General features: G+C 31.2%; 1 protein-coding gene across 1 annotated transcript; it reads right to left on the reverse strand.

The window, feature by feature from the left end:
• Nucleotides 1–793: 793 nt before the first annotated feature.
• Nucleotides 794–16,054, reverse strand: LOC132610216 (uncharacterized). The gene is made up of 10 exons (XM_060324501.1): nt 16,043–16,054; nt 4,845–4,883; nt 4,616–4,735; nt 4,071–4,138; nt 2,561–2,669; nt 2,386–2,454; nt 1,838–1,895; nt 1,441–1,676; nt 1,310–1,361; nt 794–1,216 (listed from the first exon to the last, which is right to left on the reverse strand). The coding sequence occupies exons 2-10, from the start codon at nt 4,845–4,847 to the stop codon at nt 1,149–1,151; spliced, it is 783 nt and encodes a 260-aa protein (XP_060180484.1). The 5' UTR covers nt 4,848–4,883; nt 16,043–16,054; the 3' UTR covers nt 794–1,148.
• Between the last annotated feature and the right edge of the window lie 333 nt (nt 16,055–16,387).

Raw genomic sequence — 16,387 nt, forward strand, 5'->3', positions numbered from 1 at the left:
TACCATCTTTTAGATGGTATAAAATAATCCCAATAGATGGGATAAATTAGTCCCGGAATTATAATCCCCGGACTAATGAGTCCTTAAACCAAACGACCACTAAGTGTATAGTTAAAAACACTTGCTAATTGTTGTCTTGAATTCCGTGACACTCATTCTGGAACAAATTTTTTTTGTTAAAGTGATACGTATTTTGGAACAGAGGGGATAGAATGTAAAATAAGAACACGTGCAGCATAATAATTTTTTTATTGTTAATCATTTTATAAACAATGTTTGCATTATAATCTCCACTTTATTGGTAAGTAAATAAACGATCCCTAAGATGTATGGATTTACCTCCTCTCGTTTTCTCTATCCTTGGTTTACAAATACGTACAGAGCTAGGTCTTAGGTTATAGGTTCACCGAACCAAATAGCTTTAATTCGAACCTTATATTTGTGTTAATATCCATGGAATATGTATATATTACTAATTTAGAACAAACTCGGATGTTTGAAACTCATAAGATAGAGATCTCTATATCTCTCTCCCTATGTTCTCTCATAATAAATCGGTTTGGTTGGATTTTAGTCTGTTTGACTACTTGTGTTCCCCTGATACTCCATAGTCCGTAGGACTCTAGGTCAAAGGATTATGTTAAGCTAAAGCTGTCCCTTAATTATATCCAAACAAATCGATTCTGCATTTGACTTTGGAAGCTAAAACCCTTGTCTAAACTAGGGGGTTTTGATGTAACATTAACGTTTTAGTGTAATACAATGTTCACTATTAAACAGGTATACCAAAACAAATAGGAAATTGGCAAGCCTTGACCTTGCCTTCAGTAGCTACTATTATAAGATATGATATACCAAATTATTAAAATTGTTTACTGATGCTAGTAGTAAAAGGTTTTGGGACACTTTTGATGAATAACTTAATGCTGATTTGATTTTTCCTTGCGAACCTACAATAAACGAAAAGCTAAATCACCGCCACAGCACCATGCTAATGGTGCATTTGCAAGCTCCAACAATCACGTCTTCATTTCTCCTCTCCTGTTCTAAAACTGCCACAACCAGCATCAAGCAGAAATGATGAGATACATAGAGTTATGCACTCGATTCAAACAAAAAGGGTGCAGTTTCTTCTCTGTTAGAAGCTACTACACAAGGAGAACTCCATTGATACAACCATCATTCTCAGGATTATTCGTCACTTGAGCATATTTCCCTGGCATTCACCATCCAATAAAATGAATCATCAAAATTTGAAGCAGAAAAAATCCTGGAAGGGTAACATGTAAATAAAGCATATCTATCTTACCCCATACAACTTTCCCAGCAGGAGTGACAAGACCAAGTTCACTGACATTAACCTGGATTTTATAGCAAGACGATTAGCGATGCAAGCTAAACTAGATAAACTAAGGTGCAGTCTTGAAAAGGGAAGATCACCTCAATGATGGTTCCCTTGGTTATAACACCTAGTGAAGTATACATTGGACCATTAGGATTCTTCTTCACCCCGATGATCTCAAGGTTGAATGTACATTTAAGTTCAGGGTGTGTCACGTGGGCTTTAGTGAACCGTAAGCCAGATGGGCGGATGAACCGCTCATACTTTGGAGGTTTCCTGGTAAACCCTGCTCCAACAAAGGTGGCTTTTGTAACCATTCTCTTCCACTGCTTGGCTGCAAAGATGAAAACAAATCAAAATGGTCAAAAAGTCAAATATCCAATCCCAAGAAAACAAATCACGCAACAAAGGAGAAGCACGAGGAGCTGCCATTAAGAACCTGTAGCTATAGGCTAACCAACAGAAAACGAAATTAGATCAGTGAAGAATACTTACTCTTCCTTTTGCCAGATCTTATCACTCTGAACATCTCATCCTCAGCCACAGGCCTAACCTGTAAGGTGAAGTTCCTTATTAGAAAGCAATTTCAGTAAACGAAAAGATCACAGATCTTGGAGTGCAACCCTTTGTGGGTCATCTATTTTCAGTGGAATCTCTCAGTACCTATCTAAGACACACATAAGAATCATCCGTATAGCTAAACATATTCCATTTGAGATGAAAGATCCACAAGTGCAGTCTAAAGAGCACAAACTGAAGTGCAAAGTGTCTCTCTTTGTGACCAGCCAAACAGAGACACATAGAGACATAAATTATTTCAGAAACAGAAGTAAATGACAGACCCTTCAATCGCAGAGAAACATGTTTAGCAAGAATTATGGATACACCAAACAAGAGTGAAGAACCAATATAAAGGCAGACAGATAGTATTGAAACAAGAAGTGTAAAGACAAAAATTACAATGCTATTCTAACTTTACCTTCTTTTTTTAGGATAAGCTAATAGGAGTATATTTTATTAATGAAGGGCTATTCTAACTTTACCTTAGGCAGAGGCACCTCCCATTTTCCAGCTTTCTCTTTCCTCTTTTGCTTTATTGTGTTGCTAAGAATCTACACAGAAGGTTTAACATTTAAAAACAGTATAATCAGTCTATGTTCATTGTACCACCAACTGAACAGAAAAGACAAGTTCAACACTGCATCAAACTCAACGTGCCTTTGCTCTTGTGGTGGTCTCACGATCCATCAGATATGCGGGAAGAGCACCCTCATGCACATCATCATCAACCTTGCGTCGGTTTGATGACTCTTCATGCATAGCCAATCTGTTCAACGCAAACAAAGTAAAGATGTGAATTGGATAAAACTTCAGAAACACTACAATTCTTCCATTTAAAAACTAATACAGGCTTTGGTGTCTAAGCTGGTTTTATAAAATTTGATCCACCATAAATAGCATCATCCATAGATTGTAGCAACAGTAGTCAGAATATATGGAGATGTTACTTCGCTGTAAGAAGCTGAAACTTTCTAATTCTTATCTTTTTTTACTTTAAGACCTAAATATATATATAGAGCCTACTGTTCACTAATTTAATTTTCTAACAATTACTCCTGCCAAAATCTTAGTGATATCAAAGCTAACCTTATTAGACAACAAAAGTCTACAACTATTTCAATGGACAACTGCAAAATGTTAGAGAAACTACGTTTAACATTTAAATAACCTTGAAGTGGAAGCAATTAGTAGTAGTAAAAGGATTCAACTTGTCTAAAACTACCTATAGGTGATATGAATTATACTTCAACCGATGTTCAAGTTTGGTGGATGTGAACCAATGGTTTTCTTCATCGCCCATCATTCCAGAGAGGTGAGACACAAAATCCCATGCTACAGAAAATGTAGGCCGAGTCCTCCTCAAGGTATAAGATTGAGCATGCTGGTTTGTGTTCTTTACTAAAGCAACCTTATAGATTAGTAGAATCCACTTGATCTAAAAAAATATTGAATATGTGTTGCTCCTCCAGACTATCATTCAGTAATTTTTTTTCTCGCTGGTCAAAAGACATGCCATTGTCTGCTCCCCAAGATAAGGTTTCACACCAATCCATATCCAACCTATACTAACACTCCAAAACCCAAAAGCAAACACTAAAGCAAAGATAAAGAACATTTCAGTAGGTCCCAATATGTTTGATACCCAAACAACCCAAAGAGCACCCATAATCTGAATAACAACCAATCATAGGAGCATTAATTAATCCTACTACCCATAGCAAAATCTCCGAAATATTACGAAAGAGGAACTATGCCACTAATGATGGACAATGCTACCTGTTCAGTTTGGGCTTTGGAACTAATTCTGATTATTCGATAGAAGATTATTGAGTAGTCAATTTACCATGTTGGAGAAACGCGAACATACTAGTTTAAATTTGTTATTCCTGCCATATTTGATAATCAATTTATTATATCAGACGAATATGTGGATACAACAACAACTAAACCTCAACCCCAAATTAGACAAGGCTGGCAATATAAATTCTCACTATTCATTTAGCTCCACTTTGACTGTGCCATTCACAACTGTCATTGGACAACTACGCAGCTTAGTTAAAATAATTGAAGCTCACAATCATACTAAAAATAAAAATCCAAGTGAATAACTCAATAAAAGATCCAAACCAACATGCCTAAAATGGTAATTACACAATTAAGAACTTACGTTTTCTTCATTTGGGCCTTTTCAGCATACCGCTTCTTAGCAAGCATCTTACCCTTGATACCCAAAGTCTGTTTTGAACACAAAAAGAAAAAAGCAGAAAAAAAAATTAGCAGAAACTTCATACAGTACAACAAGGGAAAATAGCACTCTTGGTCCTTCAGTTATGGTTGAATTCTGGTTTCGGTCCTCCTGATATTCGACTAAGCACATCTAACCTTCAATTAATTAAAGTGTGTGATTTTAGTCCCTTTGTGTAGAAAATATTTTATATTAAAACTATTCTTAGAAGTATATTACTCTTAAATATGGAGCAAAAATACAACTTCAATATGACACAGCGGTGTTTAAATTGTCGAAAAATAGAATATATGTGATTATTCACAAGCAAAGGAATCAAATTCAAGTAATTAAAGATTAAATATGTTTAGTTGACTATCACAGGGACTAAAATCATACAACAACAACAACAACAACAATAATAGAGGGACCAAGAGTGCTATAGAAAAGTTGAAAGAGAAAATGAAATAGGGTTAAAATAAAAGGACCTGTTGTGCAATTTGGGAGCGCTTATGAACTTCACGAGCTTCCTTCTTACGTTTACGCTCAAAGTGATCATGGCGACGCCCATATCTCTTCGTATGCAAACCTATATAATCTCCCTGAGGCTATTTTCAACAAAACCAAAAAAAACATCAGTATATAAGTAATAATATTGTGAAGCTAAATTGTAAAACAATAAGATTGATGAAGTCGCATATAGCTTAGAGAACTAACCATGGCTACTGATGATGAAAACTGTATAGAGAGAGAGAAAGAAAAACCCTAGCTTTTTTAACTTAAAGAGAACCAAAAGGGGGTTTTGGGTATAGAAATTGGTACGGGTCAAGAGTGCGAGTTGGGCCATAAAGATTAGAACTCAGGTTGGTCTTAGGAAAATTACGTTTGAATAATAATTATAAAAAATAAAAAAATAAAAAAATTACATCTAATATACCCTTTATTATTACTTTACTTTACTTTACTACTACTTAGAAGAGGGAGTTTGGTCGTCCCTCTTCGTGTCCGTTGATGGGCCCAATTAAAAAAAAAAAAGTGGATTCCATATTAAACACCATGAGTATTCGTAGCAAACACTAATATAATAAAGTTTTAGATACGGAGCACAAATTACAATGTTATAATAATCGTGTTTTGAACATAGTACATATAAAAAATAAAAAATAAAAATTGGGCCCCATATTAAATAGGCCCATAAAAAAAATTGTAAAAAAAAAATGTGGGCCCCATATATATTAAACAACAACTAATATTAAAAAAAATGCGAGCCTCATATTAAACACCATCCAGTATTAAAAAAAAGGTGGAACCCACAACCCCATATTAACAAAATCAAGTAATATTAAAAAAAAAGTGAATCTCATATTAAAAAAACAAACAATGTTAAAAAAAATTGTGGGCCCCATATTAAATACCGTGCGTATTCGTAGCAAACACTAATATAATAAAGTTTTAAATACGGAGCACAAACTACAATCTATATATAATATAAAACTAGGCATAAGCAATCATATGTGGTATCTCTCTATAGCCAGGAAATACAATTATCTTTTTTCTCCTTTTTTTGACACTTTTTCTATTATTTCCAATTTATGGCCTTTGTTAATTATGTTAAATGTGTAATGTAAAAAAAAAACTTTTTAACTCTCTAATTATGCTGAAAAACTTTAAACAACAACAACAAACCCAGTATAATCCCACCATGTGGGGTCTGGGGAGGGTAGAGTGTACGCAGACCTAACCCCCACCTTGAAATGTAGGGCAGCTGTTTCCGAAAAACGCTGAAAAACTTTAAAGTGATATTATTATCCCGTAATCAATTGATATTCTTAATTGAGTATTATGCTCTTGGCCTTTCTCCCACCTTTTCCTCTTCAGTAACTTATGTATTTAACAGCCCTTAAGGCCTTAACTACTACTAATTATTTCTCTCCTCATTAATGTAATTAACATCCCTCAACCTATTACTAATTATTTCTCTGCTAATTACTACTAATTATTTCTTCTCCTAAAGTCCCTCTTTCTTCCTCAGTTTCAGACCTATTTCTACTTCAAAATCCCAGCCTTCAACCACTTCAATGCTGGTCCAAGTACTTTTTCTTCTTCTGTCCTTCAGTGCTTCTTTCTCTATGGTTCATAAATTTTGGATTTTCTTAATGTATACTGAAAATTGTAGTGCCAATTGTTATTATTTACATCAATTTTTTTTTCTACTTTTCATTGAAATTCTTAATTGAAAATATTAGGCTTTTGAATTGTATTTGAAGCCTTTTCCGGCTTCAATTGCTTGAACTGTGCATAGCGAGATAAATTTATGATGTTTTTCTTTCTCCTTTTTAAATTTCTTGTGGTGTTTTTTTTTTTTTTTTTTTTGGCAGGTTGATTAATGTGTATATTTGGATTGTTTTTCTCACGAGGATATTTTTAAGTCGTTTTTAATTAGTATTTTCTGAAGCAATTGCTATTAAGAGACATTTAAAGTCTATCATAAGGAGTAGTAATTGATATATCAATTACCTTTTTAGATGAAGATGTTTGATAAAAATAGAAAGAAAAAAAAAAGACTTTGCCTACATATTAATTTCACGTGAAAAGGAATAAAGGTCAAATTATATTTTTATCATTTATTTTATTAATTTTCTTTTGTGCATAAACCATGTATAAGGGAAAAAAACTTTTGAAGGAATGAAGGTCAATTAACTTTATATTACTTTTGAATGATTCCTTGCTTTAAGTTCTGATCAATTCTGTTGTGCATTGGGGAAAAAAAAGTTAATACTCTTTTGTTATTAAAAGTTGGAGTGAGTGGTATACAAAGAATCTGAAATACATCACATTATCATGCATATTTTGACCTTTTATACCTTATACATAATCGTAGTACATGTACAATTTTATGGAAATTACATTGTATATACTTACCTAACAATACTTTTTTCGTGTCGATAGTTTTTAATTTAAACTTACTTAATGAGATTTCAAAGTTTCTAAAAGTGTCTAATGGGATTCTAATATTAGTAGATTAAAATAATTTTTTTTGTAATTTATCTTCTAAAACAAGAAGAAACTAACGTAAAATATCAGTAAAAAATGAAATTAAAATCTAACTCTTCTTTTATCTATAAAAAAATATCCAATTATAATTGAATTAAATGAGAAAGAAAATTAAGTGTGTTCAAGATTTTAATTTTCTCAACTCATGTAAGTATTTAGTCATCTATTTTTTTTCCTTACATTCTTTTCCCCAATTTTATACTATTCAGGGATGTCGATTAGGAATTAGAGAGAGTCTCACCAGATCTCTTCTAAGCACAATTGTTAGAATTATAGAAGTATGAATGGTGCTACACGACTAATGTATGATGAGAAATTGAGTTTTTAGGAATTTTTTCCACATACTATCAGGTTGTAGCTAACAAATTTTGTAATTTTTACTCTGAGTAATCTACTTGCCTGAATTATTATTAGTATGATATTAATAGATGTGATGTTTATAGCTGATATTAATAATTCTCATGGTTCTTTTTATCTCTCAAATATAATCTTACTAAAAAATTATAGCATAAATCCATTGGTATTTTTCCACGGAATAGCCGCGCGAAGCGCGGGTCAAATTCACTAGTGTTATATTAATCGTGTTTTGAACATAGTATCCCATATTGACAAAATCAAGCAATATATATATAAAAAAAAATGAATCCCATATTAAAAAAATAAACAATGTCAAAAAAAAAATGCAGATTTTGTATTCTTAGCAAACACTAATATAATAAAGTTTTAGATACGGAGCACAAATTACAATGTTATATCAATCGTGTTTTGAACATTGTATATATAAAATAAAATAAAATTAGGCCCCATATTAAACAGGCCCATTAAAAAAAATTGTGGGCCCTATATATATTAAACAACAACTAATATTAAAAAAAATGTGGGCCCCATATTAAATACCATCCAGTATTAAAAAAAAAAGTGAAACCCACCACATCTAAACTCACGGGAAAAAAAAGTGAACCCCATATTAACAAAATCAAGCAATATAAAAAAAAAAAAAATTGTGGGCCCCATATTAAACACCGTGAGTATTCGTAGCAAACACTAATATAATAAAGTTTTAAATACAGAGTACAAATTACAATGTTATATTAATCGTGTTTTGAACATAGTATCCCACATTGACAAAATCAAGCAATATATATATAAAAAAAAAAATGAATCCCACATTGTGGCCCCATATTAAACACCATCCAGTATTAAAATAAAAAGTGGAACCCACCACATCCAAACTCAGGGGAAAAAAAGTGGACCCCATATTAACAAAATCAAGGAATATTGAAAAAAAAAAAAGTGAATCTCATATTTAAAAAACAAACAATGTTAAGAAAAAATGTGAGCCCCATATTAAACACCATGCGTATTCGTACCAAACACTAATATAATAAAGTTTTAAATACGGAGCACAAACTACAATGTTATATTAATCGTGTTTTGAACATAGTATCCCATATTGACAAAATCAAGTTATTATGTTCACTAAATATACTTAAAATATTTATATTTTAAAATAAGATAGAATTTAATGCAAAAGACAACATGACAAGTAAAATGAGCTAAACCGAGAATATTTACCAACAATTAAAAAATAGTATTTCTTCGTTTAGATAGAAAATCAATTTCTACAACAAGTCTTCTCTTTTAAAAAATATTAATAAATTTGTCGATTTTGTATTCATAGCAAACATTAATATAATAAAATTTTAGATACGGAGCACAAACTACAATGTTATGTTTTAAACATAACATATACTATATATATATATATATAATCACTATTCAAAGACAACTACATACACATAGATGCACTATAATCTAAAGTGTTGGGCGCACGGGCATAAGCCGTCTAGTACTACTTAAAAGAGCAAGTTTGGTCGTCCCTCTTCGTCGTAGTTGATGGCCCCATAAAAAAATAAAAAAAAAACTTTGGGCCCTATATTAAACAGGCCATAAAAAAAATGTAAAAAAAAAAATTGTGGATCCCATATATATTAAACAACAACTAATATTTTAAAAAAAAAGTTGTCCCCATATTAAACACCATGCGTATTCGTATCAAACACTAATATAATAAAGTTTTAAATACGGAGCATAAACTAAAAAATTGTGGATCCCATATATATTAAACAACAACTAATATTTAAAAAAAAAAAGTGGGCCCCATATTAAACATCATGCGTATTCGTAGCAAACACTAATATAATAAAGTTTTAAATACGAAGCATAAACTACAATGTTATATTAGTCGTATTTTGAATATAGTATCCCATATTGACAAAATCAAGCAACATATAAAAAAAAGGGTGCAGACTTTGTATTCTTAGCAAACACTAATATAATAAAGTTTAAGATACGGAGCACAAATTACAATGTTATATCAATCGTGTTTTGAACATAGTACATATAAATACGAACATAGTATCCCATATTGACAAAATCAAGCAACATATAAAATAAAAAAAGAGGTGCACACTTTGTATTCTTAGCAAACACTAATATAATAAAGTTTTAGATACAGAGCACAAATTACAATGTTATATCAATCGTGTTTTGAACGTAGTACATATAAAAAAAAATATTGGGCCCCATATTAAACAGGCCCATAAAAAAATTGTAAAAAACAATTGTGGGCCCCATATATATTAAACAACAACTAATATTAAAAAAAAATGTAGGCCCCATATTAAACACCATCCAGTATTAAAAAAAAGGTGGAACCCACGACATCCAAACTCACGGGAAAAAAAAAGTGAACCCCATATTAACAAGATCAAGTAATATTAAAAAACAAAAGTGAATCCCATATTAAAAAAAAAAAAAAAAGGAGTGAATCCCATATTAAAAAAACAAACAATGTTATTTTTGGACCCCATATTAAACAGGCCCATAAAAAATAATAATAATAATAAATTATAAGAAAAATAAAATTATGGGCCCCATATTCAACAACATCCAGTATTAAAAAAATTGTGGGCCCATATTAAACACCATCCAGTATTAAAAAAAAAGGTGGAACCCACCACATCCAAACTCACGGCAAAAAAAAAAGCGAACCCCATATTAACAAAATCAAGTAATATTAAAAAAATAAAAAGTGAATCCCATATTAAAAAAACAAACAATGTTAAAAAAAATTGTGGGCCCCATATTAAATACCGTGCGTATTCGTAGCAAACACTAATATAATAAAGTTTTAATACGGAGCACAAACTAGAATGTTATATTAATCGTGTTTTGAACATAGTATCCCATATTGACAAAATCAAGCAATATATATAAAAAAAATGAATCCCATATTAAAAAAATAAAAAATGTAAAAAAAAAAGTGTAGACTTTGTATTCTTAGCAAACACTAATATAATAAAGTTTTAGATACGGAGCACAAATTACAATGTTATATCAATCGTGTTTTGAACATAGTATATATAAAAAAAAAATTAAAAAAATTGGGCCTCATATTAAACAGGTCCATAAAAAAAAATGTGGGCCCCATATATATTGATCTCATACTAAACAACATCAAGCAATATATATAAAAGAAAAAAAGTGGAACCCACCATCTCCAAACTCACGATAAAAAAAGTGGATCCCGTATTAACAAAATCAAGCAATATCAAAAAAAAAAAAATTGAACCCCATATTAAAAAAAATAATGTCAAAAAAGACTTTGTATTCGTAGTAAACACTGATATAATAAAGTTTTAGATACGGAGTACAAACTACAATATTATATTAATCGTGTTTTGAACATAGTATATATATATATATGCATAAAAATAATGCAAATTAATAATGTCCACAAAAAAAAGTGCACCCCATATTAAAAAATCAAATAATATTCATGTAATTTCCAAAGTATCTCATTAAGTTAATAATGATGGATTCATTACCGCGTGCGTATCAATCCATTAATGGGAGCAAATGAAATTATTGTACAGTAACATACTTAAAATACTTATATATTAAAATAAGATAGAATTTAATTACTTTTTCATTTTTTCCTTACTCTAATAAATGTGAAAATAATTATGGGCCACATATTAAACACCATGCGTATTTGTAGCAAACACTAATATAATAAAGTTTTAAATACGGAGCACAAACTATAATGTTATATTAATCGTGTTTTGAACATAGTATCCCATATTGACAAAATCAAGCAATATATAAAAAAAAAAAAAAAAAAAAAGTGAATCCCATATTAAAAAAATAAACAATGTCAAAAAAAAAAAAAAGTGCAGACTTTGTATTCTTAGCAAACACTAATATAATAAAGTTTTAGATACGGAGCACAAATTACAATGTTATATCAATCGTGTTTTGAACATAATATATATATATATATATATATATATATATATATATATATATATATATATATATATATATATATATATATATATATATATATATATATATATAATGCAAACTAATAATGTCCAAAAGGGTGGGCCCCATAGTAAACGACACCAAGCAATATAAAAAATAAAAACAAAAAAAGAAGAAACTATATAAAGCATGGGTTTAGACCCATGCTTCATCGTCCGTTGTCCCTTTTAAAAAAAGGAAGAAAAAAAAGTGGAACTGACCACATCCAAACTCACGGGGAAAAAAAAGTGGACCCCATATTAACAGAATCAAGCAATATTAAAAAAAAATGTGAATCCCGTATTAATAAAACAAACAATGTTAAAAAACAAATGCTTAGAAAATCAAACAATTAAATCAATAATGATGGACTCTTTAGAATAAGGAAAAAATCAATTTCTACTTTGTTTTGTTTTAAACATGTAAAATTAATTTAATAATTTGAATTAGAATTATCTAAATCAAAATTTGATAAAAAAAATAATAAGTATTTTACACCAATAAATTAATCGAATTAAAATTGAAAGTATCAACTGATGCTTAAATATTGTTGTTGTTTTATCTCAAAGAGAGGAAAATAGTTTCTTTTTAAACAAGTCTTCTCTTTTAAAAAGTATTAATAAATTTTCGTAGCAAACACGAATAAAATAAAGTTCTAGATACGGAGCACAAACTACAATGATTAATCGTATTTTGAACATAGTCTCTCTCTCTCTCTCTCTCTCTCTCTATATATATATATATATATATATATATATATATATATATATTCTCATTATTTAAACAGAACTACATATACATAGATACACTATAATCCGAAGTGTTGGGCCCGTGCTGCGCACGGGCATAGGCCATCTAGTACTATTTAGAAGATTGAGTTGTTACTCACTCTTCGTCGTCCGTTCCAACAACATTTGGTCGCCATCGTGGGCCCTTAAAAAAAAATTGGGCCTCATATTAAACAGCCCCATAAAAAAAATTGAAAAAAAAAATTGTGGACTCATATTAACAAAATCAAATAATATAAAAAAAAAAGTGAAGCTCATATTAAAAAAACAAACAATGTAAAAAAAAATGCAGACTTTTTATTCGTAGCAAACACTAATATAATAAAGTTTTAGATACGGAGCACAAACTACAATATTATATTAATCGTGTTTTGAACATAGTATATGTTATATATATCATATGCATAAAAATAGTACAAACTAATAATGTCCAAAAAAAAAAAAAGTGCACTCCATAAAGGATGGACCTCATACTAAACAACATCAAGCAATATAAAAAATAAAAAATAAAAAAATGGAACCTACCATCTCCAATCTCACAGTAAAAAAAAGTGGATCGCATATTAACAAAATCAAGCAATATCAAAAAACAAAAGTGAACCCCATATTAAAAAAAAATAATGTCAAAAAAAAAGTGCAGACTTTGTATTCGTAGTAAACACTAATATAATAAAGTTTTAGATACGGAGTACAAACTACAATGTTATATTAAAAAATCAAACAATATTAATGTAATTTCCAAAGTATCTCATTAAGTTAATAATGATGGAATCATTACCACGTGCGTATCAATCCATTAGTGGGAGCAAATGAAATTGCTTTTCTTCAAAAGATTAAGTAGTCAAACCATACAATTTTCTTTCTGTTTTTATATTAGCCTAAGATCTAATCTAGATATTAAACTGTTGTATTTGCTATTTCGCCATGTCATTATTTTTTATGTTTACTAAAATAAATATACTTAAAAATATTTATATTTTAAAATAATTTAGAATTTAATTACTTTTTATTTTTATTCTTACTCTAACAAATGTGAAAAGAGATTAATGTCGTAAAAAAAAAATCAAATGAAGATCAAATAATGAATAAGGTAAATTAGCCAAATTATAATTCTAATCGACGTTTTCTTAAAAAACCATACAAAAGACAACATGATAAGTAAAATGAGCTAAACCGGGAATATTTACCAAAAATTAAAAAATAGTATTTCTTCGTTTAAATAGAAAATCAATTTATTGTTTGTTTCGTTTTAAACATGTAAAATTAATTTAATAATTTGAATTAGAATTATCCAAATCAAAATTTGATAAAACAATAATAAGTATTTTACACCTTTAAATTAATCGAATTCAAATTGAAAGTATCAACTTATGCTTAAATTTTAAGTTGTAAACCCAATTAAATAAATTCAACCACCCGATTTCTTTTTCTTTTTTCGCATAACAAAAAAAAAGAATATCACAAAAAACATCAATAGATAAAAATGTGAAGCTAATTGTAGAAAATTACAAAATAATAATATTGATGAAGTCTAATTTGTTGTGTAGTTTAGAGAACTAACCATGGCTAGAGATGGGCAATTCGCGCTTCTTTTGGGGTGGTCTTTAAATTTTGTCCCTCATATTTGAAATCTTTAAATTTTGCCCTTCGGCTAAAATTCATGGGTTCCAGATTCGAACCCCCCACTCAGTCAAAAATTTTTAAAAAATTGCAAGGCAGAGTTTAAATTTCGCTACGCCCCCACCGGCATACACTTGTTAAGGAATTACCAAAGTGACGCTCGACCCGGCATTCTTATGCCTTATGGGCAGACTTGGCATAAGTATGCCTGGTCTGGCATAACTTTGGTAATTCCTTTACAAGTTTATGTCGGGTCCGGCATACTTATGGGCAAACTTTTAGTTAAGCCTTAACTAAAAGTCTTTTCCTAGTTATGTCTTATGGGGCAGACTTTTAGTTAAGGCATAATTAAAAGTATGCCCTATAAGTCATAACTAAAAGTATACCCCATAAGGCGGAACTTTTCCTTAAGACATGGACTTTGTCTTATAAGACAAAACTTTTACTTAAGGCATAACTAAAAATTTGCCTTATATGACATAAAAATTTGTCTTATAAGACAAAGTCTATGTCTTAAGGAAAAGTTATGCCTTATGGGCATACTTTTAGTTGTGCCTTAACTAAAAGTCTGCCCATAAGGCATAACTAGGAAAAGACTTTTAGTTAAGGCTTAACTAAAAGTTTGCCCATAAGTATGACGGACCCGGCATAAACTTGTTAAGGAATTACCAAAGTTCTGCCGAAACCGGCATACTTATGCCAAGTCTGCCCATAAGGCATGAGTATGCCGGGTCCGGCATAACTTTGGTAATTTCTTAACAAGTGTATGTCGGGTTCGGGCATACATATGACCCAAATCTTGCCTTGCAATTTTTTTTTAATTTATGCTTGAGCGGGGTTCAAACCCAGAACCTCATGATTTCTACGTGAACGCTCAGGGTTGCAACGCGAAGGGCAAAAATTAATGCCCAACAATATGAGGGGCATAATTTAAAGACCACAAATATGAGGGGCAAAATTTAAAGACCACCCCAAAAGAAGGGCAATCCGCGCAAAAAATGCTAGAGATGGGGGTCTTTGTTGGGTATAGAAATGGGTACGGGTCGGTGAGTTGGGCCATAAATATTACAACCCAATAATACCTTTGGATGATAGGTAGGCGTTTGGCGACAAAGACTAAATAATAAATCGCAATCCACAAATGCAATTTATGTGTGCGAATGGCAATTTGAGTAAATAAGAGATGTATTAAGGGAAATTTATTGTGGGCCCAGAAGACCGCGTTTGGTTGGCAGTCGTATTGAACAAAATTCTTTACACCACGAATATATAAGAATTTTTCACTTTTTCCCGGAAAATCTTTTTACTTTATTTGAAAATCAGCGTCTGGCCATCAAAATTCCAAATACAACTTGACTATGAATATATAAGGATTTTTCACTTTTTCCCGGAAAATCTTTTCACTTTATTTGAAAATCAGTGTCTAGCCATGAAGTTGTATTTGGAAGTTGAAAAACACCTAAAACTTGTTTTCACTTTTTTTCACTTTCAGTACATTCAAACAACCAAATATTCTTTGCAAATACTATAACAAACACAAGTTCATCTCCAACTCCAACTTCGTAATTCCAAATAAAGTGTAAAATTTTTGGTTTTCATGGCCAAAAGCCTACTAAGATGGAGTTGTGCTTGGTTATAGTTTTCGCAAAGAATTTTTGGTTGTTTGAAGTTGAAAAAAAAATTAAGGGGGGGGGGGGGCTTAGGTGTTTTCCAAATCAAATGATGAAGGGGGAAATGAAATGTCGGATTGAATCGCCGAAGCAGGGCTTTCAAATACAACCTCAAGTTGTATTTGGAATTTTCATGGCCAAATGTTGATTTTCAAACAAAGCTAAGCATTTGTTGGCTGTCATTAGATCTCATCATCAGCAAAATATGACTAGTTTTGGCTAATTCCGTGTCCTTGTTTCAGTCATCTGCAGACCTTTCATGCTTGTGATATCCACCAGATCCTTACAACTTTCGTTTGTCTCAGCAAATATATTACTATTGTCTGAACAAATATTCACCCCACCACTACTATCCAAGTATCCAGGGCACCCAAAATCCAGAGAGCGCGAGAGAGAGAGAGAGAGAGAGGGAGAGAGAGAGAGAGAGAAAGAAGGTAAAAACATATCGTCGCCAGCACTACCCATATCAGCCAACTCAGCTGGCAATTCCATTCCTTGTTAGACTATATATCTTGTTAGAAAGTTCTCACGAGCTCGCCTTCAAGATCTCTCACTTTCCACCACTGATTGAAGCTTCATCTCTTTCATTTCATGATTTCGAAAAACTTCTTTGAAGATACACCATTAAATTGATAGGTTGTTTTGCCAAATACTTGATTAGGTGTCGGCCCATAACCCACTCCTCGGACTCGACCAGCGTGCTCTTTCCCTAGCACTTGAGCAAGTGACTCAACTTCTGAAATTTGCGTAGAAGAGCTAT

The sequence above is a fragment of the Lycium barbarum genome, chromosome 9, assembly GCF_019175385.1.
Source record: "Lycium barbarum isolate Lr01 chromosome 9, ASM1917538v2, whole genome shotgun sequence".
Lineage (NCBI taxonomy): Eukaryota > Viridiplantae > Streptophyta > Magnoliopsida > Solanales > Solanaceae > Lycium > Lycium barbarum.